Source organism: Cucurbita pepo, chromosome LG16 (assembly GCF_002806865.2).
Source record: "Cucurbita pepo subsp. pepo cultivar mu-cu-16 chromosome LG16, ASM280686v2, whole genome shotgun sequence".
Lineage (NCBI taxonomy): Eukaryota > Viridiplantae > Streptophyta > Magnoliopsida > Cucurbitales > Cucurbitaceae > Cucurbita > Cucurbita pepo.
This window is the reverse complement of record NC_036653.1, coordinates 7241534-7264281: the sequence shown is the minus strand read 5'-3', so window position 1 is coordinate 7264281 and position 22748 is coordinate 7241534. Positions and strand designations below refer to the sequence as shown.

General features: G+C 37.9%; 6 protein-coding genes across 9 annotated transcripts; 4 read left to right on the top strand and 2 right to left on the bottom strand.

Moving 5' to 3' along the window:
• Positions 1–864: 864 nt before the first annotated feature.
• LOC111777476 (phosphoglycerate kinase, chloroplastic-like) lies at positions 865–3774 on the top strand. The gene is made up of 6 exons (XM_023657100.1): positions 865–1451; positions 1751–1828; positions 1915–2175; positions 2354–2671; positions 2850–3008; positions 3329–3774. Exons 1-6 carry the CDS (start codon positions 1020–1022, stop codon positions 3536–3538), a joined length of 1458 nt encoding a protein of 485 aa, XP_023512868.1. The 5' UTR covers positions 865–1019; the 3' UTR covers positions 3539–3774.
• A 919-nt stretch (positions 3775–4693) lies between these two features.
• LOC111777887 (glyceraldehyde-3-phosphate dehydrogenase GAPCP1, chloroplastic-like) lies at positions 4694–8682 on the top strand. 2 transcript variants are annotated; one of them, XM_023657618.1, is made up of 14 exons: positions 4694–4919; positions 5041–5099; positions 5231–5298; positions 5406–5444; positions 5887–5987; positions 6080–6192; positions 6328–6427; positions 6539–6685; positions 7462–7522; positions 7600–7697; positions 7792–7934; positions 8023–8106; positions 8198–8287; positions 8365–8682. In XM_023657618.1, exons 1-14 carry the CDS (start codon positions 4827–4829, stop codon positions 8411–8413), a joined length of 1245 nt encoding a protein of 414 aa, XP_023513386.1. In that variant the 5' UTR covers positions 4694–4826; the 3' UTR covers positions 8414–8682. The 2 variants fall into 2 exon arrangements, with proteins under 2 accessions (XP_023513386.1, XP_023513385.1); XM_023657617.1 differs by having other exon boundaries at positions 5014–5099.
• A 565-nt stretch (positions 8683–9247) lies between these two features.
• On the top strand, positions 9248–11510 carry LOC111777008 (metal tolerance protein 9-like). Its single transcript, XM_023656445.1, has 6 exons — positions 9248–9853; positions 9964–10076; positions 10159–10404; positions 10671–10751; positions 10832–11062; positions 11163–11510. The coding sequence occupies exons 1-6, from the start codon at positions 9670–9672 to the stop codon at positions 11508–11510; spliced, it is 1203 nt and encodes a 400-aa protein (XP_023512213.1). The 5' UTR covers positions 9248–9669.
• A 54-nt stretch (positions 11511–11564) lies between these two features.
• LOC111777010 (50S ribosomal protein L20-like) lies at positions 11565–13193 on the bottom strand. 2 transcript variants are annotated; one of them, XM_023656447.1, is made up of 3 exons: positions 13072–13193; positions 12645–12855; positions 11565–12182 (listed from the first exon to the last, which is right to left on the bottom strand). In XM_023656447.1, exons 2-3 carry the CDS (start codon positions 12828–12830, stop codon positions 11991–11993), a joined length of 378 nt encoding a protein of 125 aa, XP_023512215.1. In that variant the 5' UTR covers positions 12831–12855; positions 13072–13193; the 3' UTR covers positions 11565–11990. The 2 variants fall into 2 exon arrangements, with proteins under 2 accessions (XP_023512215.1, XP_023512216.1); XM_023656448.1 differs by having other exon boundaries at positions 12645–12849.
• An 837-nt stretch (positions 13194–14030) lies between these two features.
• Positions 14031–17180, top strand: LOC111777007 (ribosomal RNA large subunit methyltransferase I). 2 transcript variants are annotated; one of them, XR_002812330.1, is made up of 8 exons: positions 14031–14203; positions 14407–14632; positions 14716–14850; positions 15075–15297; positions 15654–15840; positions 16044–16228; positions 16615–16733; positions 16965–17087. XR_002812330.1 is itself a non-coding variant. In XM_023656444.1 (8 exons), exons 1-8 carry the CDS (start codon positions 14107–14109, stop codon positions 17091–17093), a joined length of 1320 nt encoding a protein of 439 aa, XP_023512212.1. In that variant the 5' UTR covers positions 14032–14106; the 3' UTR covers positions 17094–17180. The 2 variants fall into 2 exon arrangements, 1 of the variants encoding a protein (XP_023512212.1); XM_023656444.1 differs by having other exon boundaries at positions 14032–14203; positions 16596–16733; positions 16965–17180.
• LOC111777009 (ALA-interacting subunit 3-like) lies at positions 17174–20259 on the bottom strand. The gene is made up of 8 exons (XM_023656446.1): positions 19671–20259; positions 19155–19213; positions 18972–19046; positions 18758–18871; positions 18534–18604; positions 18057–18354; positions 17597–17886; positions 17174–17393 (listed from the first exon to the last, which is right to left on the bottom strand). The coding sequence occupies exons 1-8, from the start codon at positions 19753–19755 to the stop codon at positions 17339–17341; spliced, it is 1047 nt and encodes a 348-aa protein (XP_023512214.1). The 5' UTR covers positions 19756–20259; the 3' UTR covers positions 17174–17338.
• Positions 20260–22748: the final 2489 nt, after the last annotated feature.

Sequence of the window (22748 nt, the reverse complement as noted above, 5' to 3'; positions counted from 1 at the left end):
AAAAATAACTCTAATTTTTTTTTTATAAAATTACAATATTGCCACTGACATAAATATTTTTAAACTATCATTTTAGTAAATTAATTATAGATTATGCATTTAATTTTATAATTAAAGGTAAATTTTGTTTGTTTCTAAAAGTGTATTTAATAAATAAATAATGAAAAATGATTGTTTTTATGTAAAAAATTCAAAACTAAAATTGATTTTGTAACCTTTTAAGAACCAAAATTAAATTTTAAGAACGGAAATAATAAATTTAAGAATGAATTTGTCACAGGTCCAACACGACTCTCCACTATGATATTGTCCACTTCGAACATAAGCTCTCATGGTTTTGCTTTAGGCTTTCTCAAAAGGTCTCATGCCAATGAAGATGTATTCATTACATCCTCCCCTTGAACAAAGTACACTATAGAGCCTTCCGTGAGATCTATGGAGCCCTCGAACAGCCTCCCCTTAATCGAGGCTCGACTCCTTCTCGAAAGTCCTCGAACAAAGGAACAAAGTACACCCTTTGTTCAACACTTGAGTCACTTTTGACTACACTTTCGAGACTCACAACCATTTTGTTCGATATTTGAGGATTCTATTGACATAGTTAAGTTAAGGGCATGACTCTGATACCATGTTAGGAATCACGAGTCTCCTCAATGGTATGATATTGTCCACTTTAAACATAATCTCATGAGTTTATAACAATGAAGAGAGTATGAATTGATTATAAACCGATGATTATTCCGATGGAGTGGACACAAAAACTTGAAGGCATCACACAATCTAGAAATCATGGATCGTCAACCTTATCTCAGCGATAAGAGAAATCTGTGATCAAAACCACAAATTGATTAATACCCATTCGTTCTCACTGTTCTTCCTGTCCCAATCTCTTTCTCCCTCCACAAATCATAATCGCCTTCCAATTTCTTCCACATAAAACTACTCTCCCAAATCGCCAAATCCCGCCCTTCTCTGTTTCTCACTCACAGCACCCACTTCATTTCTCCTCTGCATCATCAATGGCGTCTGCAGCTTCCCCTGCCACTTTCCATCTCCTTCCCACCACATCCTCTTCCACTTCTTCAACCCGCTCCGCCCTTCTTCAGTTTTCCCCCACCGCCACTTCCTCCTCCTCAATCCGCCTCCGCAGCGCCCCCATTCAGCGCCTTGGCTTTGCCGCCTCCGACCCACTTTTCTCCCTCCATGTCGCCTCCAAGATTCGGTCGTTTCGGGGCAAGGCTTCGAGGGGCGTGGTGTCCATGGCTAAGAAGAGCGTTGGGGATTTGACTGCATCGGATTTGAAGGGGAAGAAAGTGTTCGTGAGGGCTGATCTGAATGTGCCCTTGGATGAGAATCAGAATATTACTGATGACACTAGGATCAGAGCTGCTATTCCTACAATCAAGCATTTGACGGAGAAGGGAGCTAAAGTCATTCTCTCCAGCCATCTGGTGAGTGTACTCTTTGTTTTGTTGTATCTGGAAATTGATTCGTAGCTGTAAAGCTGTTTGAATTGATTGATGGGTTAGTGATTAGTTAATGGAATTTGTAGAGAAAAGGTTAAGGGATGTTAGCTGTGATGGTACATTGCATGTAATGGCAATTGGGTTTTTATGTTCTTGATTAGCCATCCATGGAAACTTGAAATCCGGGTTCAAATTCTTCTTTTCACTAACAAAAACTCTTGAAAGTACACTGTTTATGCTGCACAAGCTTGTGTTATCTGTTCTTAAACAATCAAAATTTTCAGGGACGACCAAAAGGAGTGACTCCAAAATTCAGCTTGGCACCTCTTGTGCCTAGGCTTTCTGAACTCCTTGGCATTCAGGTACCCACGATATGAAACAAGGGCTTCTTTTTCTATTATTGTTAATTATCACCTTTAAACATGTTCTGTTTCTTGTGTTCAACCAGGTTGTGAAGGCTGATGACTGCATTGGTCCTGAGGTTGAAAAATTGGTTGCTTCCCTACCAGAAGGTGGTGTCCTTCTCCTTGAGAATGTGAGATTCTACAAGGAAGAAGAGAAAAATGAACCCGAGTTTGCGAAGAAGCTTGCTTCTCTAGCTGATCTTTTTGTAAACGATGCATTTGGAACTGCCCATAGAGCTCATGCGTCGACCGAGGGAGTCACCAAGTTTTTGAAGCCTTCTGTAGCTGGTTTCCTCTTGCAAAAGGTTTGATCCTTTAATGGACACGAACCCGCTTGTTATACTACACATTAGATACTATTTTCGTTTTCACTGATCTTGAATGTAACTGGTAACTTGTCTCAGATTATGAGTGGCCTGATCTTCGTCATGTTATTCTTTTCCTATGTGTAATGATTTTTAACCATGTGGGTAATCGTTTTAGGAACTCGACTATCTAGTAGGGGCCGTGTCGAGCCCCAAGAGGCCATTTGCTGCTATTGTTGGTGGTTCGAAGGTCTCTTCAAAAATTGGAGTGATCGAATCACTTCTAGAGAAGTGTGACATCCTACTCCTTGGTGGTGGAATGATCTTTACATTCTACAAGGCACAGGGACTTCCCGTCGGTTCATCTTTGGTGGAAGAGGATAAGCTTGAACTAGCAACCTCCCTCCTCGCGAAGGCGAAGGCGAAAGGAGTATCCCTTTTGTTACCGACCGACGTCGTCATTGCCGATAAGTTTGCTCCAGATGCAAACAGCAAGGTTTGTTTGTAAATCTTGTTCTTAGATCCATTTCTCAGATCAATACAGGGCTATAGAAACACAAGCTTCTGAATTTTTATGGATTGATTCGAATAGTGGCTTCGTTTTCCAGTCTTTTCGAAACTTTTAAAACGCTCTACGGAATAGGGAAATAAAAAACTTGATTCTTACCTTGCAGATTGTCCCAGCATCTGCTATCCCTGATGGATGGATGGGGCTGGACATTGGACCAGATTCCGTAAAGACATTCAATGATGCTTTGGACACTACCCAAACTATCATCTGGAATGGACCAATGGGAGTGTTCGAATTCGACAAGTTTGCTGTCGGAACAGAGGTAATGAAAAACTTCTCCATGGTGATTAAAATGCTCTTTACATTGATGTCATTATCGTACTGACTTAACCAAGGAGCGTGTCGTAACGTTTCTAACGTTCATGTTATCAAACACGCCTTCCCCTATTGTTGACTGACCTTTATGTATCTGTTATATTGCTGGAGTTGAGATCTTGAATGTTAATGGTACTCTGAGGTGCTTGATTTGTTTGGTTCATCGAAGTATCACATGATAGAGACGTAAAAACCGATGTAGTTGAACGTGTGTACAGTATGTATAGCTGATGTGTTTATGTGGTCGAAATATGCGCTTGGTTGCAGTCGATTGCTAAGAAACTTGCAGAGCTCAGCGGGAAGGGGGTGACGACCATCATCGGAGGTGGAGACTCGGTTGCAGCTGTGGAGAAGGTGGGAGTTGCGAGCGTTATGAGCCACATTTCGACTGGTGGGGGTGCCAGTTTGGAGTTGTTGGAAGGCAAAGAGCTACCCGGTGTCCTTGCTCTCGATGAGGCGGTACCTGTCGCCGTGTAGGTGATGGATCATTCCATTTAATTTTTTTCTCCTCCCCGTTGCAGCTGAATGCTTGAATTGCAATGTGTAATAGAGAAATATATTGGTGTAGAAATAAGAGTTTTTGTTGTAAAAGTGGTAGCGTTATGTCTCTCTGCATTTGACATTCCCTTGCCGGCTGGGAACAGACCGTAGGGGTAACAACTGTTCTAAGAGTTGTAATAAATTTGTGCATCAATCTCCCATTTTCCTATGTATTTTCACGTTTTTACGAGGAATGCTTATACTAATGTGTTAAAACGAGCACCCTTACAAAGAACATTTTATTTTCCTCTTTTGGGGCCTAACGTCTTCTCTGGCACTCGTTTCCCTCTCCAATCGATGTCACAATCCACCTCTCTTCGAGGCTGAATCCACCCCCTTTTGGATTCGAGGCTGAATCCACCTCCTTTGGAGTTCAGCATCCTCACTAGCACTCGTTCCCCTCTCCAATCGATGTCACAATCTACCCCTCTTCGAGGTCCAATCCACCCCCTTTGGGGTTTAGCGTTCTTGAGCTAGCACTCGTTCCCCTCTCCAATCGATGTCATAATCCACCCTCCTTTTGGGCCCAACACTCGTTCCCCTCTCCAACCGATATCACAATCCACCTCCTCCAGGACCAACATTTTCGCTGGCACTTGTTCTCACTTGTTCTCCTCTCCAATCAATTTGGGATTTCACACAATCCACTCTTTCGGGCTCAACATCCTCGCTGATACTCGTTCCTTTTTTTAATCGATGATGTGAGATCTCACAATCCACTGCTTTCGGGGCCAGCGTTTCGCTTGCAAAATAGAGTAAAGTTGAAAGATTAGAGACTAAATTGAGATTTAATACTGATTGTTAATATCGTTGCATTTTATGTCGTTTGCATGGGGTGGTTTCCGAACCCACCCACCCATTTCAACGAACCAACCGCCAAATGGCGGGTCGCCGTCGGGCTCGAAAACGACCACCCTAGCTTTCGCTTTAGGCCGCGGTCCCATCACCAAAATAAAAAAAATGATATTTATTAAACAAATCACTATTATCCGACGTGGCATCCTATTACTCGGTTCCGGTGACCGGCACCGGCAATACGCCGCCGTCTCGCCACCTACCACATCAATAGTAACGCCATCGCGCTATTAAAACAATAAAGGCCGCAGACTTTTGGAAATCCGTCATCCCGCTTCCGTTTCTCTGCGAGGGTTGTTCGTTTTGGGAGCGTGTCCTTTTTCGTTCTCGTTGTCATTTCTTCTTAGATCAGCGAAGAAGCTATACAACGATGGCCTTCTCATCCTCCTTCGCTGGATCTGCTGTTTCCTCTTCTCTGATCCAAGCGTCTCGTTCTGACTTCTCGCCGTCCGATTGCCGGAAGGTTGGTTTTCTTTGACGGATCATTACTTTTTTCCATGCTTCTATTTAGTGACGGACTGATAGTGGTTTACTGCATCTTTTGCTTGTATCTGCAGGCTTCATGCGTCGGGCGCTCTTTGAAGCTTCAATCTGCCATTGTCGGAACTACTATCTCGAGTGGGGCGTCTTCTTTACAGTTAAGGTGAAGCCCGGCCTTCATCGAATGTGTTTTTCAAATACTGTATTCATTTGAATGGATTGCTTACGTTTCCGTATTGGATGATCTGATTTCGTAGCTAATTTGTTTCGGGAATGTTAAAACGTGAATGGCAGGACATCTAAAAATCGCACCGTTCAACCCATCAAAGCTACGGCCACTGAGGCACCTCCGACGATCCAAAGTAATTTTTTATTCTTCTTTTTTCCCTCCAAGAAACGTTGATAGTTTCAATTTGTCAGTTTCTGACTATTTGATTATTGTTCCTCCCCCCTGCTGGTTTATGTTCAGAAACTCCGAGAAGTGGGAAGACCAAGATTGGAATCAATGGTAAGAACTTTCTTTCATTGTAGTTGTTGTTGAGGATTGTTGGGAGGGAGTTCATTGACTAATTAAAGGAATGATCATGAGTTTATAAGGAATGAGGCCTTTTGGAGAAACAAAAAACCAAGCCATGAGAGCTTATGCTCAAAGTGGACAATATCATACCAATGTAGGGATCCGTGATTCCTAACAGTTTCGTGGTTTAGTAGAAACATCTTCTATAAGATTTCGAAGGCTTACTTTCTCACTTAATGACAAATAACTTAATAGAAGAAAATAGACAAAGAAGAAGAATAAGATTAGTGAACAACATTACTGCGTATGAGAATGAAGCAAAATATACTCTAGAATGGGACAAAGAGAAATTTGTGATATAGTTCTAATGCTGTGGTTCCTTTCCAATAATGTTCATGGGACAAAGAGAAATTTATGATGACTCACTATACAGGTTTTGGTCGAATTGGAAGACTGGTATTACGAATTGCAACCTCCAGAGATGATGTTGATGTTGTAGCAGTTAATGATCCATTTGTTGACGCTAAGTACATGGTATGCATAAGTTTAGTCAATGAACCATTTGGATTCTGTGAACATAGTGTGCATTGGTTTAGTTAATGATCCATTTGGATTTTGTTATCCAGGCTTACATGCTCAAATACGATTCTACTCATGGTATTTTCAATGGAACCATCAAGGTTCTCAGTGATTCAACCTTGGAAGTTAATGGGAAGCAGATCAAAGTTGCAAGCAAAAGGTATTAACTGAATATTTGCTTCTCTAAAATATTTTGACCTGTAAAATTCTTATGATATCATTTTGTATGCTTTTGGTTGATTCTATGGCAACTAAACTCCACTAGAGATTGATTCTTGTGATTTTTTGTGCTCAGGAACCCTGCAGAGATTCCTTGGGGTGATTATGGGGCTGAATATGTTGTAGAGTCCTCAGGAGTTTTCACTACAAAAGAGAAGGCTTCAGCACACTTGAAGGTTGTTTTTGATTGTTGATACGTTAATCTCTCTCCTGTTTTATTTCCTGCTTATCTCTTTTGCTTTGATGTTTTGAACCCCAAGTTGACAATTTGTAACTATGCACTGCAGGGTGGTGCTAAGAAAGTTGTAATCTCAGCTCCATCAGCTGATGCACCTATGTATGTCGTTGGTGTTAACGAAAAAACTTACAAGCCGACGATAGATATCGTCTCCAACGCTAGTTGTACTACCAATTGTCTTGCACCTCTCGCGAAGGTATGAATGAATCCCCTGAATGTGTTGAGTATTTGGAGTGTTGTTTCTAGAATTCGTAAATAATGTGGAGTTCGTTGAGGATTGTTGGGAGAGAGTCTCATGTTGGCTAATTAAGGGGATGATCATGGGTTTATAAGTAAGGAATACATCTACATTGGTACGAGACCTTTTGGGGAAACAAAAAATAAAGCCATGAGAGCTTATGCTCAAAGTGGACAATATCATACTATTGTGGGGCTCGTGGTTTCTAACATGGTATCAGAGTCATGTCCTTAACTTAGCCATGCTAATTGAGTCCTCAAGTGTCGAACTTGATAGCCTTGAAGTTGTAGTCAAAAGTGACTCAAGTGTCGAACAAATGATGTATCTTATTCGAGGGCTCCAGAGAAAGGAGTCGAGCCTTGATAAGTGGAGGTTGTTCGAGAGCTACATAGGCCTCAAGGGAGGCTCTATAGTATACTTTGTTCGAGGGGAGGATTGTTGAGAATTGTTGGGAAGGAGTCCCACATTGGCTAATTAAGTGGATGATCATGAGTTTATAAGTAAGGAATACATCTCCATTGGTAGGAGGCATGTTTGGAGAAACCAAAAGCAAAACCATGAGAGATTATACTCAAAGTGGACAACATCATATTATTGTGAAGGTCGTGGTTTCTAACCGAGTTCAGAGTAGACTTACATCTAATTTTGACTCTATCTAATAAAATACATTTGATATAGTTCCCTGTGTTGCTTATACAGCCTGCCTGTCTCAAATTGTACGCTATGTCATGTAGGTTGTTCATGAGGAATTTGGCATTGTTGAAGGTCTAATGACAACAGTGCATGCAACCACAGGTCTTTCAGTCTCTCGCTCTCTCAAACTCTCAACTTATTTCATGCGTGCCAATTGTGTTTTTTTCTTTCTTTTTCAGCAACACAAAAGACTGTCGATGGCCCTTCAATGAAGGATTGGAGAGGTGGCCGCGGTGCTGCACAAAATATAATTCCTAGCTCTACTGGTGCTGCCAAGGTATGTGGCTTCAACAATTGATAGACCTTTCTTATGGTTTTGATAATCAATTGAAAAGGACAGTTTTTCTTCTTTGAACTTTTAACAACTGCAGGCTGTTGGTAAAGTTCTTCCGGAGCTAAATGGAAAGCTCACTGGAATGGCTTTCCGTGTCCCAGCACCCAATGTATCTGTTGTGGACTTAACCTGCCGACTTGAAAAAAGTGCTTCATATGAAGATGTAAAGGCAGCAGTAAAGTATGTCATGCACCCAACAACTGTGCCTTTCATTAAGTTCTTAATATGTTTGATAACCATTTGGCAACTATTTCAATTCTTTTTAAAGGTATGCATCCGAAGGTCCATTGAAAGGCATTCTTGGGTATACCGATGAGGATGTTGTCTCTACTGATTTTCTTGGTGACTCCAGGTGCAACTTTTTCCTGCATATTCAACTCAACTTATGTGGCTGAATAACATGTAGTTAGTCATTGAAATATTCATAATCTAATTGTTGTTAGATCAAGTATATTTGATGGAAAGGCTGGAATAGGCCTCAGTGCCTCATTCGTGAAGCTGGTGACTTGGTATGACAATGAATGGGGATACAGGTATTCTCTCCTCCTACTTCACACATCTTCACTAATTCTGGGGATGGCTCATCAACAACTATTACTCGTCTTTGCAGCACCCGAGTTCTGGACCTTATCGAGCACATGGCATTGGTTTCAGCCTAAAACTAAATGATAGTCTTGTGATTTTTGGTCGTAAGTAAGTTGATTGAAGTGAGATAGGCGTCTATTTCTTGGAATGCATTCATTCGAATGCTGTTTAGAGCACAAGAAGCTAGATAGATCATAGAGCTTGAAATAAGGGAATGTTTGACATTTAAGAGCAAACTCTTCCAGTTAACCATTCCTCTGTTTATCCTCTGTATTCCACTATTTTGTTCACATTGGTTAATTAAATAATTATAAGCAGATAAGCACAGATCATTACCACTTTTTCTTCAAGTGTAAGCAGCTGCAGCACTTTTGAGACAGATGTCTGCCCGCAATATGGTTTGTCTTTTCTCTGTTGGATCTTTTAAAACGATCGTCATCTAAATTGGATTGTGATTCAATTGCTGGGATTTTGTCTGTGGACACACACGTCACGTATCATAATAGCATAAATGTTGAATACAATAATTGAGGTCACAGTTTCATTTGGTGAATTAGGTTCAACAACTCCATTATGTCAATACAAAAAAATTGGCTATCGTTTCGGGTCGATGCTATTGTCTCCTTCCGAACATTCTCACTGATGCAATCTCAGTGATTCTTGCTTTTACAAGGAATTTTGATGAAATTTTACATGTATTGTACTATTCTTCACCTTAGCGTGGGATATGCTAAAATCTATCGACATCGAATAAGTGTCAGTCATTCAAACTATCTATCGACATCGAAAACGATTCAATTGTTTATTTTGAGAAGACAGAGAACAAGAAAAATAGTAACTATCAGTGAATAAGCAAAACAAGGGGAACCAAATATTATCAATATTTCAACCTTGGTTTTACCCCAACAATGCTCCCACCATTGAAAAGTTCTTCCATATGATATAGATACCAAACAATCTTAAAAAAGACTTAAAAATGCACCAAAGTTGAGAAAAGCATCGACGATTATGTTAAACTTATAGGAAAACACGTAAGGTCATACAAAGCAATTCCCAAAACCAGGTATTTCAATTATTTAAAGCAAACCTCTAACTTTCTACAACACTCGAATTCAGAATGGCATGTCAAATCACCCCTTTCCTAAAATAATCCAACCCTTTCCATGCCATTGTTAACTGAATCCACTCTTCTATATTATATTAATCCTCCATCCAACTTAGTCAGCAACACTGCACCATCGTCTTTCTCTTTATAATGATCTCTCTGGTTTAGGTAGTAGAAAATCGGTTCCTTATAACCGGATTTTCAGTTGGGTTCATCAGCATAAAAATGGCAGATAATCCCAGAACAGATTCATTCAGAACAGAACTTTTGTCCCCTGAGGGTGTGGCTGCTGGAAGAGATGGAATGGTGTCAAAGGTGCCCTCGTGGCGACTTAATATGGACGAGTTCCATTTGCCTGCAACCAACAAGAGATCTCATCATGGCATTGTTTATTACTGGAAGTCATGGAGTAAGCTTTTCAAATGCATTCTCTTATCATTTCTAGTTACTTCAGTGCCTTCAACAGAAAAACTTGAGTTTTGGAGGTGAAACTAATGAGCGTCGTTATCTTGACCCTAGAGAGACAAAGAAATGTTGCTAAGTACTATGAAAGGCAAGAAAGTCTTCTCAAAGGATTCAATGAAGTTGACTCCTACAATGAACTGGGTGTCGTGCCGGGAACCTTAACTGAGGTATCTCTCTTTTTATCTCTCTAAACTCGCACCTTCTTATTCTCTCAGATAAGACACGTTCATCTAGTTTCTAATATACCAGGAAGAAAAGAAGCAAGAGGCCAACGGTGAGAGAATGGCAATATATGCATCCAACATAGCCAACATGTTGATCTTCATCGCAAAAGTGTATGCTTCAGTTGAGAGCAGATCACTAGCAGTTATAGCATCAACACTAGATTCCCTGTTGGATCTTTTATCAGGGTTCATATTATGGTTTACAGCTAATGCTATGAGAAAGCCAAATCAGTATCGTTATCCTATTGGCAAGAATCGGATGCAACCAGTGGCAAGTCAATCTCTATTAACAAAATTTAGCTATTCAATTAGTAGAAAGAGTCTCTCTTGAATGAAGAATGTGAATGATTGTCTAAGAAAATAGAGGGTCCCAATGGAGAAATAGCACCTAATATTTTTCAAGGTTAAAGCAAAAAACTCTTTAATGTTGTCATACAATCAATGAACAAGTTCACAAGCATAAAGAAAGTCAACCATGTTAGAACACATATAGAAGAAACCAAAATAGTATGGACTAACCTTTCAAATTTATGCCAGGGAATTGTCGTGTTTGCATCAATCATGGCAACTCTTGGAATACAAATTTTGCTTGAATCAGCTCGAGAACTTATTTCAAAGGTAAGCAAGTATGATTATCAATTGATACAAAAGAACACACCAGTAATTTCTCCATATGATTCGTCTATGAATTGTTGCAGGTTCAACCAGATAGAGATCCAGATAAAGTAAAATGGATGGTTGGAATAATGGCATCCGTAACAGTAGTGAAAATTTGCCTTACAATCTACTGCCGCAAATTCGCAAATGAAATCATCAGAGCCTATGCCCAAGACCATTTCTTTGATGTAATTACCAATTCAATTGGTCTTGCGACTGCCCTTTTGGCCATCAAATTCTACTGGTGGCTTGATCCCCTTGGGGCTATCCTAGTAAGTTAGCCACACACAGTATTCATATCTGATTTGACTATTTCTACTCACTAAATATATTTCTACACTAGTTACATCTACATTTACGTAATAAATATAGATAGCATTGTACACTATCAGCAACTGGGCGAAAACTGTGATGGAAAATGTATGGTCGCTAATAGGGAGGACAGCCCCACCAGACTACTTGGCCAAGCTAACATATCTAGTATGGAATCATCACGAGGAAATCAAACATATTGATACAGTGAGAGCGTATACCTTTGGGTGCAACTATTTTGTGGAGGTGGACATAGTGTTGCCTGGTGAAACGTCTCTAAGTCAAGCACATGACATAGGAGAATCACTTCAAGATAAACTTGAACAGCTTGATGAGGTTGATCGTGCATTTGTTCATGTGGACTTTGAGTTCACTCATAAGCCAGAGCACAAGCCTAAAGCTTCATAGAAAGGAAAATGGCAAATAACGAATATATGAGCTGCATGAATCCCTGAAAGAGAGTGGTTTGAATTGTGGTTATCTCTAACTATTCAATTGTTTGAATTATACATATGCTGTACACAATTTTCAGCTTTCCAATAAAAATGGATTTGCCTTCTAATGATTAACATTTCACTGGAAGTCCTACAAAAACTAGTGACAAGTCAACTCTGTCACTGTCATATAACAAAATTTGACTGAACGTCCTGCAGAAACTTGTCGCAACAAAATAACATCTCTGGTTGTGGATTTAAAGCCAAAGCATCCAACATTTCAAATGGAGAATCCATTCAGTGTCTGACAACATCAGGAGAACTAATGCAACAATAGAAATGAAAACAATAATGCTCAACAAGAAGCATCAACTCTCAATGATCGATCATAAGCCAGACAAACATCCCGAGTCTTTTATATAATTGGAGATCTAGAGGTCTCTTAAACAATCCATTAAACAATCATGGAAACGGCATCCTTCTTGGGGGGAAACACTACATTCTTGTTTCCAGGAAATGCATTACGAGAGATGTCTACCAGAGCCTTGAAACTATAAGGTTCGTGCATTGACAGCTCTGATAATACTTTTCTATTTAGTTGAACGTTCTCCTTCACCAGCCCATGCATAAAATTGCCGTAATTTACCTAATATGGTAGGGAAGGAGATAAAAGGAACATCAGTATCTCTACAGAAGAGTCTATTAAAGTAGCAAGAAGCAAATTGATTGTGCAGAACACAAGTCTACAGTAATTATTCGACCTAAAGCAGCTTCCACTCCTCCCTCTGCAAAATCAAACCATTCATACAAAAAGTGCTAAAATTTACAAATCGCGTGAAATTTATGCAAATTCTCCAGGCAGGTCAAGTTGGCTTACAATTACAGAGATGAATTGTAGAAAGAATGAAAGGGGCAAGTTCAGAAGCTAGAATTATGGGATGTGGGAATATTAGAGGAAATTAGAAATTTGATGCCAGAATATCAGTGGCTCAGAAGCTAAAAGTGTTCATCATTTTAGATGGATAAATTTCGCTAACCTTTCAATTTCTTTGTTGGTTTCTTACTTTGCGGTATTCAAATGAGGAACATTCAAGGAAAATAAACATACCCCATGAAGGCGCGTGCCAGCATTGATTCGTTGTATCCAAAGGGAGCGCATGTCCCGCTTCTTATTGCGACGGTCCCTGTAGGAATACTGAAGAGCCTTCTCCACCCTCTCTCTGGCAATCCTTATGCAATTCTTAGCCCTACCTCTGAAACCCTTGGCTAGCTTAAATATCTTGTCCTTGTTCATCTTTTTTCCTTGCTATGCTCTGCACCTTTACATACTCTTCAAAATCAGTAATTGATCAATCATATGATGAACATCTCATGATCCAATCAAAACAAATTATAAAGTCAAAAACCAAGTACACTCAACAAATAATGTCGAACAACACGATTTTCAAATCTTCAGCTCTAGATATTTGATTGAGTTTTTCAAGTGCGAATAAAGATATAGATGCAAAAAAAAAGGGAAGAAAATCACTGCAAACCTGTTAGAAGGGAGGTTTCGGCGGTACAAGCGGAAGAAAGACGGCAGCGGCGACGCTGTGCTGCTGAAAGGGAAGAGAAGACGGCGGGAAGAAGGAGAAGAAGAAGGTGGAGCACGTGGGAGTGAGAAGAAAGAAAAAGTTTTAGGTATAAAATTATAGAAAATACCCTAAATTACTGAAAATAACAATTTTCACCCTAAATTGCTGAAAATAACAATTTTCACCCTAAATTGCTGAAAATAACAATTTTTGCCCTAAGTTTTGTATTTCATATAATTAAACCTTCATATTTCATATTATTGCAATCATATTATATAATGCATGCATGTATTTATAATTACTATTAAATTAAATATTTACATCAAACTTCCTTTAATTTTAAGAGATTTTTAATTTTAAGAGATTTAAAAATCTCAGAAATTTGTTTATGTATATTCACTAGTGGAGTCCGTCACCATTTCATACAAATTTAAAATATATTATTTTCATTATTTAATTACTCAATTCAATTATTTTTTTAAATAATCTAAACTGACTTGAACTTAATTAGGCTTATCATAATATCATATTAGACACAAAATTGAAAGCTCCTAAAGCTATTAGATATAAAATTAAAAGTTTAGAGATCTAATAGACATTCAAGTTCTATTACACACAAAATTGAAAGCTCCTAAAGCTACTAGATATAAAATTAAAAGTTTAGAGATCTAATAGACATTCAAGTTCAAACGGAAAGAGACACGACAAATTATTTTAAGTACAGTCATTCATAATAGTAAAAAACACACGTTAAACCATTAATCCAAAGGGTGTTTCAATTTGTATTTAGAGTTCAATTATAATTGACGTTCGTAAATTATAATATTTAGTATCGGAAACAATAACATAATTCATTTAGTAGTAAAGTTCCAATTTTTAACCTTAAACAAGTTTATAAGGGATAAGATTGGGTTTGGAATTGGGTGTAGTCCGAATTCCCGCTCAGTAGATAAAAGGAAGGGGGGGTTACCTCGCCTCATCGACAAACGCCGAAGCATGCAGCAGCTTCAAGCCCGCCTGCTAAAGTCTCTTTCCGTTTCTTCTTCACCGGCCGCCTCAACAATCCAAGAAATCGCTTCCGCTCGCCCCAAAGGTCAGTCTGTGATTTATATCCCTCGTTTGCGACCTGCAAAACAAATATCGATTATCCCAATTCGTTTGTGTTTCTTCCCCACATTTAGCTTCTGGTTCGTCAAAATCCATGTTTATCGATGTATGCCGCAGCTTTTTCATATTGATTACGCTAACTGGTAATGCGATTGTGGTAAAGAATTGTGTTGAATTTGGGGGTTTTAGGTTTATCCAAGGTTGTGCTGAAAAAGGGGAAGACACAGCTCTTTAAAGATGGGAGTCCGATGGTGTACAGTGGAGCTGTTGATAGAATAATTGGAAGGCCACCGCCAAAAACTGGAGATGTTGTCCTGGTAGCCGATGGGGCTGAGAAACCTATAGGGTGGGGTTTGTATAACTCAGTTTCCATGTTCTCTGTCAGATTGATGCAGCTGGAAGAGGAGGCAGCTAGGTACTTAATTGGGCAATGCTTGAACTCTGTGACTAACATCACCTTCTTTATGTGGTGCTAAGTTTCCAATTTATGCAATCCAGAGATCCTTCGTGCACATTAGATATGCAGAAACTGATTGAAACTAGGATACATACTGCTAGAGAATTAAGAAAGAGCTTGGGACTTCCGTCGGCCAGTACGAATGCATACCGTCTCGTTAATAGTGAAGGAGATAGGTATCGACCTCGAGTATTCTGTTCATGTTTTCATACATTCTGTAAAACTTGATTAAATTTAGTACCACCATGCATTGATCTTCGTTCTTAAGCATTTCGAAAGTCATTCCAAACTCTAACGGTTTGTGTGTATGAACCTCTTAGAGTTTGTTTGTGTACTGGAACCTATAATAGCCTTATCCAAATGTCTTAGAATTATTGTTTTTTTTCTTTCTTTTTGGCAGATTGTCAGGACTAATCATTGACGTCTTTGGAGATTTAGCAGTTGTGGCATCATCGGCTGCTTGGGTGGAGAAGTACAAAGCTGAAATCGAGGACTGTGTTCGTGGAATTGATGAAATCAATCATGTGAAATGGAGACCATCAGTGGAAATTCTGAAAGAAGAAGGGATAGATGTGTCTGAATTGAAGGATACAAATCCGTCTATTTATCCTGAAAGAACAAAGGTAACAAGCCACTGCAACACTTGTACTGTTTCAAGAAATCTCTCTGTCATGTTTATGGTAACTAAATGTTAAAAATGTGGAGCCCTTTTGATGAGTAGAACTGATCTTACATGCTTGAATAATCATCAATGAGTATCAAAGATTTGGAAACTAGGAGATAAGAGTTGCTTATATAAGTAAGCTTTATGCACAAATCCTCACTGGGATGTGTTCTAGCAGGTGGAAATTCTTGGTAACAAGAGAAGCTATGAGGGTATCATGTTAATGTAGAAAGTACTTCAAAAGCTATATAATACATACAACCAAGTTATTACCACAAAATCAGATGAGATATTGAACATGCCTTATTCTGATAGGTAACGGAGAATGGAATTTTCTATGCCATTTCACTTGAAGGCCAGAAAACAGGGTTTTATGCTGATCAGCGTGAAAATCGTCATTTTATCTCAACAATTTCTGAGGGTCAAAAAGTTCTTGACCTCTGCTGCTACAGTGGTGGGTTTTCTCTTAATGCAGCACGTGGTGGAGCTATTAATGTCACCGGTATACATTTTTTCTTGCCGTCTATTAAAGCTTTTAGATCAAATGTTTAGGAGAGTATGCTGTGGCAAAGTCACTAATTATTCATACTTAAGAAAGAAATTCAATCTTTTGTGTGTGTTTATCTGTTGCTATCACGGAGAAGAAACATGATTCTCTAGCCTTGAATACAGTGGTACTATTCTCATAAGTTCGCTAATTATCAGGTATTGATTCATCACTGCCTGCTCTGGAGCTAGCAAAAGAAAATGTAATCCTTAATAGTATGGATCCTGACAGAATATCATTTTTGAAAGCTGATGCCACGACATTCATGAAGGATGCTCTATCTAGGAATGAATCTTGGGATATAGTCATTTTGGATCCTCCCAAACTAGCTCCACGAAAAAAGGTATGATGCATTTGATTATTTTTCCTGTTATGGAAGTTCTTTGATTAATTAATTCTATGATCTTACAAGTTAGGCCCCATGTGAAATACTGGTACAAAGTGAACATAAGTTCTTAATTCTTTGATTCTGTTCACTCTTACAAGTTAGAATCCACGTGAAATCCTATTAACTATTTGGTGTGTGTGGTTTTTAAACGTCAGGAAGTCGTGGATTTTAAGATGATAGATCAAATTGTTCAATAAATCATCCTGGGCTTGTCTTGAAAGTATCAAGTTTGTTAATTTTCATTGGCTGCTTGTCTCTAAACGACCAAGTGTATTATTAAGAATTTGTTTGCTTCATCATCCTACTAACTAAAGCTTAGTAGGTTCTACAAACTGCATCAGGCATGTACAGGACTTTGAATTCCTTAGCAATGCAACTCACAAAGAAAGGTGGTCTTCTCATGACTTGTTCATGCTCTGGAGCAATGACTCAGAGTGGGATGTTCCTGCAAACACTCCAGGCAAGTCCAGTTCCACCCCCACCAACCATGAAAATAAATCATTACTATTGCTTATTTCAATGACTTAGAAACATTGTTTGGTAATTATGTAGTTTCTATGCCTCATCATCTTGACTTAAACTATATGAAGAGTTATTTAGGATAATATCTATTGTGTCATGTACGAAAAGAATCTATTCAGCTTGTTTAAGGAAACTAAACTGGTTTGTACTGCCCCTTTCATTTAAACAGGGTGCAGCATCAATGGCCAAAAAGAAAATCACGGTCCTACGACAAGCAGGAGCAGCATGTGATCACCCCATTGACCCTACTTACCCAGAGGGTGCATATCTTTCTAATATCCTTCTACGTGTGCTCTAAACTTTATGAAGTTATAAATGTATCTACCATTGATCAAAAGAGACAAGCCATTTAACACAAGGAGATGAGATACTGCATTTGAAGTTACACTATCGTCAGAGCCACATCTTCATATAAAAAGGAAAGTAGAAGTTCCATTACAACAATCTGTCATACACACTGCCCTGCCCTTGTTTCTTATATGCTCACATCAAAATAAAATTACAAATAAAATTACAACAAACCGTGTTCTAGCAGCTCCTGCTTCAGTGCCCGCTCGGGTTTCTATTCCATGACAGATATGATGGGTCCCCAAGTCGCCTGAAATTGTTATTAGAAAATGTTAAAATTTATAGCATCGAAATTTTCTTTCTAGTTTTGCATGATCAATGAACTAATGAGACAAGCAAATACATCATGCCGTGTAATTTCAAACAACTTGTCCAATTTTCTCAGATCATAAACATCCTAAAATTTGAAATTATGAACAAGAGTTCAGTTCAAATGGGGTTTCTGGTAATTACCTTGGCTTAACAAGATAGACGATTGTGAAAGCCATTGCCAAAAAGAAGCATAACCCACCGACAGTAAGATAAGCAATGCCAAGAAAGTCATTCTTCCCACCAAGCCAGCTAGTTGTAGAGAGCACAAGCTTTTTCTTGCCGTTAAAACTGTATGTGTTGTAATTGTTCTCCAAAACCACATCTATTACATCATCTTTCTCAAGATCCACTTCTATCTTTCCATACAACTTTCTAAATGTGGGAAGTGCAGCAGTTCGCATCCACACAATAAGGTCCTCCTGCTGACTCAACTGTTATGCATAATACAAAAAACACGGTCAGGCAACCGATCCACATCAACTCTGTTTCTTTTATGTTTGCAATGGCAACAGTCGTTTCCTGAGTTCTAATATCAAGAACAAAGCACCTTAGCTCATATATGTAAAGAGATTTAAGATAAAAACAGGATGTTTTGACTCACTGGTATGGATTCATTGAGGGTTTTCCCTCCTTTCAGAGTACCATTCTGAAAGTTCTTGGGAAATACATTCTTGCCAAATTTGTGTTCCCGGTCACTCTTCCATGAGATACCGATCTTGTTCACAGCGACTTGCTTCTTGTTACGGGTGAAGTTATAAGTATCATTAAACAGACTCCACGCTATCAAACCACAGGGAACGATTGGCTTCCCATTCACTTTGTCTTCGGGCTTGCAAGAGCCTAGATCATTCTCACTTCCAGCATCTCTCAATTGCTTATCACTACGGCTCTGCACATATCTGAATCACACAGGATCATGAAAATATTTCAGAATATGAAACACCGGCAATTGAATAAAAGATTCAATTCATTCACAGCATGAGATCAAGAAAACAGATGAGGACAATCCAAGCACTTATCAAGACCTTCATGAACTATCTAGCGAATCACATGATATGCATAAAATAAGACAATGTACCTGCGGTGATTCTGATAGAAATTGTCGAGCTGGTAATAGACATATATTGGTTGCTTCATACGTTTCGGAACCTACACAAAAATGGGTTGAAAAATACATGTTACTATAGTGAATTTGAAAGGAATTCTTTCTTTCATAAACTTCCAGACACCATAAGCTACTATTAAAGCCTTTTGCACATGTAAGAATCAACTATGGAAATAATGACGCTGCTAGAATCTTACAGTTATATTTCTGCGGCAGATTTTAATTGCAGTGCTCTGTATGAACCCAACTTTGTCGTTTCTAAATCTTTCTGGTACACACTCAGTTTCATAACGATCAATTATTTCAACAACCTAATGAAGAGGAAAAGCATCTGAAACCAGTTAAAGAACAAACTCGCCATTGAAATAAAATTTAAAAAGGAAGAAGAAAAGTATTCTTGTTTGAACGTACATCTCTGGAAGCAAACAAGGAAGCAACTCCAATGGGAACAAAGATAATGCTAACTAACATGAATACTGAAATCACCTGCACGATGGGAGATTCCACTTTGTTCCTTAGTTTTTTATAACAAAAAAGAGAAAAAAAAAAAAGAAAAGAGAGAGATGTTAAAACAAGAACGACAATAAAGCCTACCCATCTTGGTGTGAGGATGGGTTTACACGCTGGAAGCTCCTGCTGGGTAAACCTCGAATCTGGATAAGAATTTCGTTTCAGTTTCCATATAAATGGAAGGCATTCAAACCAGACGTGAAGAAGAATTTAAAGAGAACAGAATAAAGGCTATATCTTTGTTCTTAACTTCCAAAAAGGAAATTCGTGGAAGCATAAACCTAATCATCTCATTAGTTTCAGAATAGTCATCAGATTATCATTTTATCATCATATAATCACACAAAAAAACATGGTAGAGTCTAATTCACAATCATTAAGTACAAAATCCATAGATCAGCACTGATCAACGCTGGAATCAGTGAATTAGCCTTGGAGAACGAGAGAAAAACCCAATACCCTTAACGATGATTTAAAAGGTTGGCATACCCAACATTAGTTCAATCCAACATTAAACGCGGGAAGAAGATCAAAACGGGAAAGAACAAGCAACAAAAAAAGAAACTGGCAAAATCAAATAAAAAAGAGACGAAAACTCACATTTAGGTCGCTTTGAATTCCTTTTACTTGATGACGAATCGTTCGATCCCGAGCCTCCGGAGCTAGACGCGGTGTTCGAATTCATAATAATCAGATTCCCTTATTGTGTGTAAGAGCTCTCAAACCCCGATCAGAAGGAAAACCAGTTAAATAGAGACGAAAACAAAGATGGATTCCGCGTCAAAACTTAATCCAAGTCACGGCGATTTCAGAGAAAGGGGAAATTCAAACGATGGCTATTATCCAAGAAAGATTAAACAATAGGAGGCCGAGTCTTTGCGGTTCTCATTGTTTGACTTCTAAGAAAAACGGAAAATCGATAATACTTGTTTAATCGTATCTCAAAACCTCAATGAACAAATGAATGAATCAATCCATGATCCTCCCCCTAAGACGACGAACACAAAGCATCGCTTTCTTTCTCTCTCCTCTCTTTTCTAGAATAGAGAGAGAGGGGAGAGGGAGGCAGGGAGCGGAGGACGACAGAGACGAAAAAATGGACAAAGGAAAACGAAAGGAAGCCAATGGAGAAGAACCAACGCCGAACACCGAAAACAGGAAACCTTCGAACAATGGAAGAATCAAATCAAATCAAATCAAATCAAAACCAAACAAACAATACGGTTAAACTAAAGTAGGCTACTCTAATCCAATTTCTTCCCTCCCTAATTTGGGTCTCTATTTAATTACCTTTAATTTTCTATTTAATTAACTTAAAAATCCTTTAATATCTTCATCTTTTTTTCTTTCCTTCTAAATAATAAACTTTTAATTTTATTCCATTCTATTTCAATTTTAAAAATAACCCTCTAATAAAATTTCATTTTAAATATTATTAAAAAAAATTATTTTAGGTATACATTCAATTATAAAATATATGTATAAATTAATTAAAAAAATTAGAGAAAAATAACGTTATAATTAAACTTTATTTTATTGAAAATTATGAATCATGATATCGTTATTTAATAATTAATGTGCCGTGGAAAATCGAGTATACATTTATTTGAGAGTCTTATTCAAAAAAATAAAAAATTACGATTATAATAAATACTAATTTCCTAAATTGTTTTTTTTTTAAGTAAATTTATTTTATACGCTTATTTTTTTTTATTTAATAATTGTTGAACCAGTATTTTCTAAAAAAATAAAGCTGCCTATTTTTCGTTTGAATAATAAGGCTTGAACGGTGACTGTGATGTGGGGTATAATGGTAATTTTGTGTTTTGGCGGGGGCGATTTTTGTCACATTGATTATGTTGACCCATTGTTGACGTTACCGCGGGATTTTAATTGGGATCAAATGAGGTTTTGGATAATCTACTGATATTCTTGTATGAAATTAAAGATTCAATATTTTAATTATTAATTTATTGAACTAAATATAATATTGTAGAGGAATTATCTTTCTTTTGATGTTTTTTTTTTTTTTTAATATAATGGAAATTTAGTCTGAGTCTTTGACAGGGACGTCAACCAATTGAGTGGAAAAGGATGTCATGGTCATACATGTCCAAAGCGTGTTGTTAATGGCCGCATGACATATATCCTAATCTTGCTTGTCCAAGACATGTTGACCATGGTGGTATGCCCGTTCCAAACTCCTTTTACATCTTTTCATCTTAAATAGGTATTTACCATTTTATATTGGTCGGTACGGGGGTGTATGACCGTCCACCAAAATCGTGTCTACATCCGCAAAGGCTAAAATACCCCAAAATGTACTATAGTGGATATGATTAGTTGTCAGCTTCTCCCTACTCGATAGTTATATGCAGTAAGCCGTTGTTGTTGCCTTTTGCTTACTTTTTCATATAACACCAATTTCAAATTCTCAAATCTTGCTTTCAACTCTCTTTCGAAATCTCTCTACCCTCGTTTTCGAAATCTTTCTTCTTGAATCGAGGCCAGAGGCTAAAGTATACGTCGCTTGACCGTAGGCGACACAAGAACGAATAGACTTAACTCACTTGTTACTGAGAAATGAGTGCCGCACAATCGAAAGTTTGTTACCATCAAAGTGCGATACCAAAATGAATACATATATATATATATATATATATATATTTTTTCATAGGTGATACTAAAATGCAAGAACGAAATCAATAACGGACCTCGATAATCTCACTTTTACTTGTTCCTCTCCCAAAATTCACCAATATCATCCTTGTTCTTTATTTCGTTGGTCCCGCTATAAGATGAATACCCATTATTATTTATTTAATTCCAACATGTGCATTTAAATAACTTTTAATGCGACTAAAAACTATACATTTTCTTGTATGAAAATTAATATTGTTATTTAATAAAATTTAATAAAATTATTTTTAAACAACTCAATTTAAGATTTATTAAATATACCAAGACTAATGACTAATTTTAAATCATGTGATGCCTAAACTAAAATGAAATTAAAAATATAAAAATCAAAATAAATGGAGTGATTATATTTTCAACACATTAATATATACCTATTTCCTATTAATTGTTTTTAAAATAATATAGTTAGTTATGAAATATATTTGAAAAAATGAAAAACTTTACTGTAATTATTTTTAAAAAAATAATAAACGAGTAAAAATTATAAAAATCAGATCCTTACAAAATTTTCACGAGAATTTCTTCCCCGATCTTAAAAAAAATAAATGAAATTTTTAAGAAAATAGAAAATAAAATAGGTGGCAGGGATGGGGACGAGGAAGGCTTCCCGTCCCCGCCCGCCTCCTGAACATCTCTACATACAACTTTAACTATATAACCGAGTCATATGTTCAAAATTGAGGAAGGCTTCCCGTCCCCGCCCGCCTCCTGAACATCTCTACATACAACTTTAACTATATAACCGAGTCATATGTTCAAAATTGAGGAAGGCTTCCCGTCCCCGCCCGCCTCCTGAACATCTCTACATACAACTTTAACTATATAACCGAGTCATATGTTCAAAATTGAGGAAGGCTTCCCGTCCCCGCCCGCCTCCTGAACATCTCTACATACAACTTTAACTATATAACCGAGTCATATGTTCAAAATTGAGGAAGGCTTCCCGTCCCCGCCCGCCTCCTGAACATCTCTACATAC

Bases quoted from the DNA above. Each gene is read 5' to 3' on its own strand.
- LOC111777010 (XM_023656447.1), bottom strand. From the start codon at position 12,830: ATGAACAAGGACAAGATATTTAAGCTAGCCAAGGGTTTCAGAGGTAGG. The intron at 12,183-12,644 runs GTATGTTTATTT...CTACCATATTAG, and splicing joins CTGGCACGCGCCTTCATGGG to GTAAATTACGGCAATTTTAT.
- LOC111777476 (XM_023657100.1), top strand. From the start codon at position 1,020: ATGGCGTCTGCAGCTTCCCCTGCCACTTTCCATCTCCTTCCCACCACA. The intron at 1,452-1,750 runs GTGAGTGTACTC...CAAAATTTTCAG, and splicing joins TCATTCTCTCCAGCCATCTG to GGACGACCAAAAGGAGTGAC. The intron at 2,176-2,353 runs GTTTGATCCTTT...TAATCGTTTTAG, and splicing joins CTGGTTTCCTCTTGCAAAAG to GAACTCGACTATCTAGTAGG.
- LOC111777009 (XM_023656446.1), bottom strand. From the start codon at position 19,755: ATGAATTCGAACACCGCGTCTAGCTCCGGAGGCTCGGGATCGAACGAT. The intron at 18,355-18,533 runs GTACATTGTCTT...TGTGTGATTCAG, and splicing joins TTCTATCAGAATCACCGCAG to ATATGTGCAGAGCCGTAGTG. The intron at 17,394-17,596 runs GTAATTACCAGA...TAACAATTTCAG, and splicing joins GTCTATCTTGTTAAGCCAAG to GCGACTTGGGGACCCATCAT.
- LOC111777007 (XM_023656444.1), top strand. From the start codon at position 14,107: ATGCAGCAGCTTCAAGCCCGCCTGCTAAAGTCTCTTTCCGTTTCTTCT. The intron at 14,204-14,406 runs GTCAGTCTGTGA...TGGGGGTTTTAG, and splicing joins CGCTTCCGCTCGCCCCAAAG to GTTTATCCAAGGTTGTGCTG. The intron at 16,734-16,964 runs GCAAGTCCAGTT...TCATTTAAACAG, and splicing joins TGTTCCTGCAAACACTCCAG to GGTGCAGCATCAATGGCCAA.
- LOC111777887 (XM_023657617.1), top strand. From the start codon at position 4,827: ATGGCCTTCTCATCCTCCTTCGCTGGATCTGCTGTTTCCTCTTCTCTG. The intron at 6,193-6,327 runs GTATTAACTGAA...TTTTGTGCTCAG, and splicing joins ATCAAAGTTGCAAGCAAAAG to GAACCCTGCAGAGATTCCTT. The intron at 8,288-8,364 runs GTATTCTCTCCT...TCGTCTTTGCAG, and splicing joins GACAATGAATGGGGATACAG to CACCCGAGTTCTGGACCTTA.
- LOC111777008 (XM_023656445.1), top strand. From the start codon at position 9,670: ATGGCAGATAATCCCAGAACAGATTCATTCAGAACAGAACTTTTGTCC. The intron at 9,854-9,963 runs GTAAGCTTTTCA...TCTTGACCCTAG, and splicing joins TTATTACTGGAAGTCATGGA to AGAGACAAAGAAATGTTGCT. The intron at 10,752-10,831 runs GTAAGCAAGTAT...GAATTGTTGCAG, and splicing joins CTCGAGAACTTATTTCAAAG to GTTCAACCAGATAGAGATCC.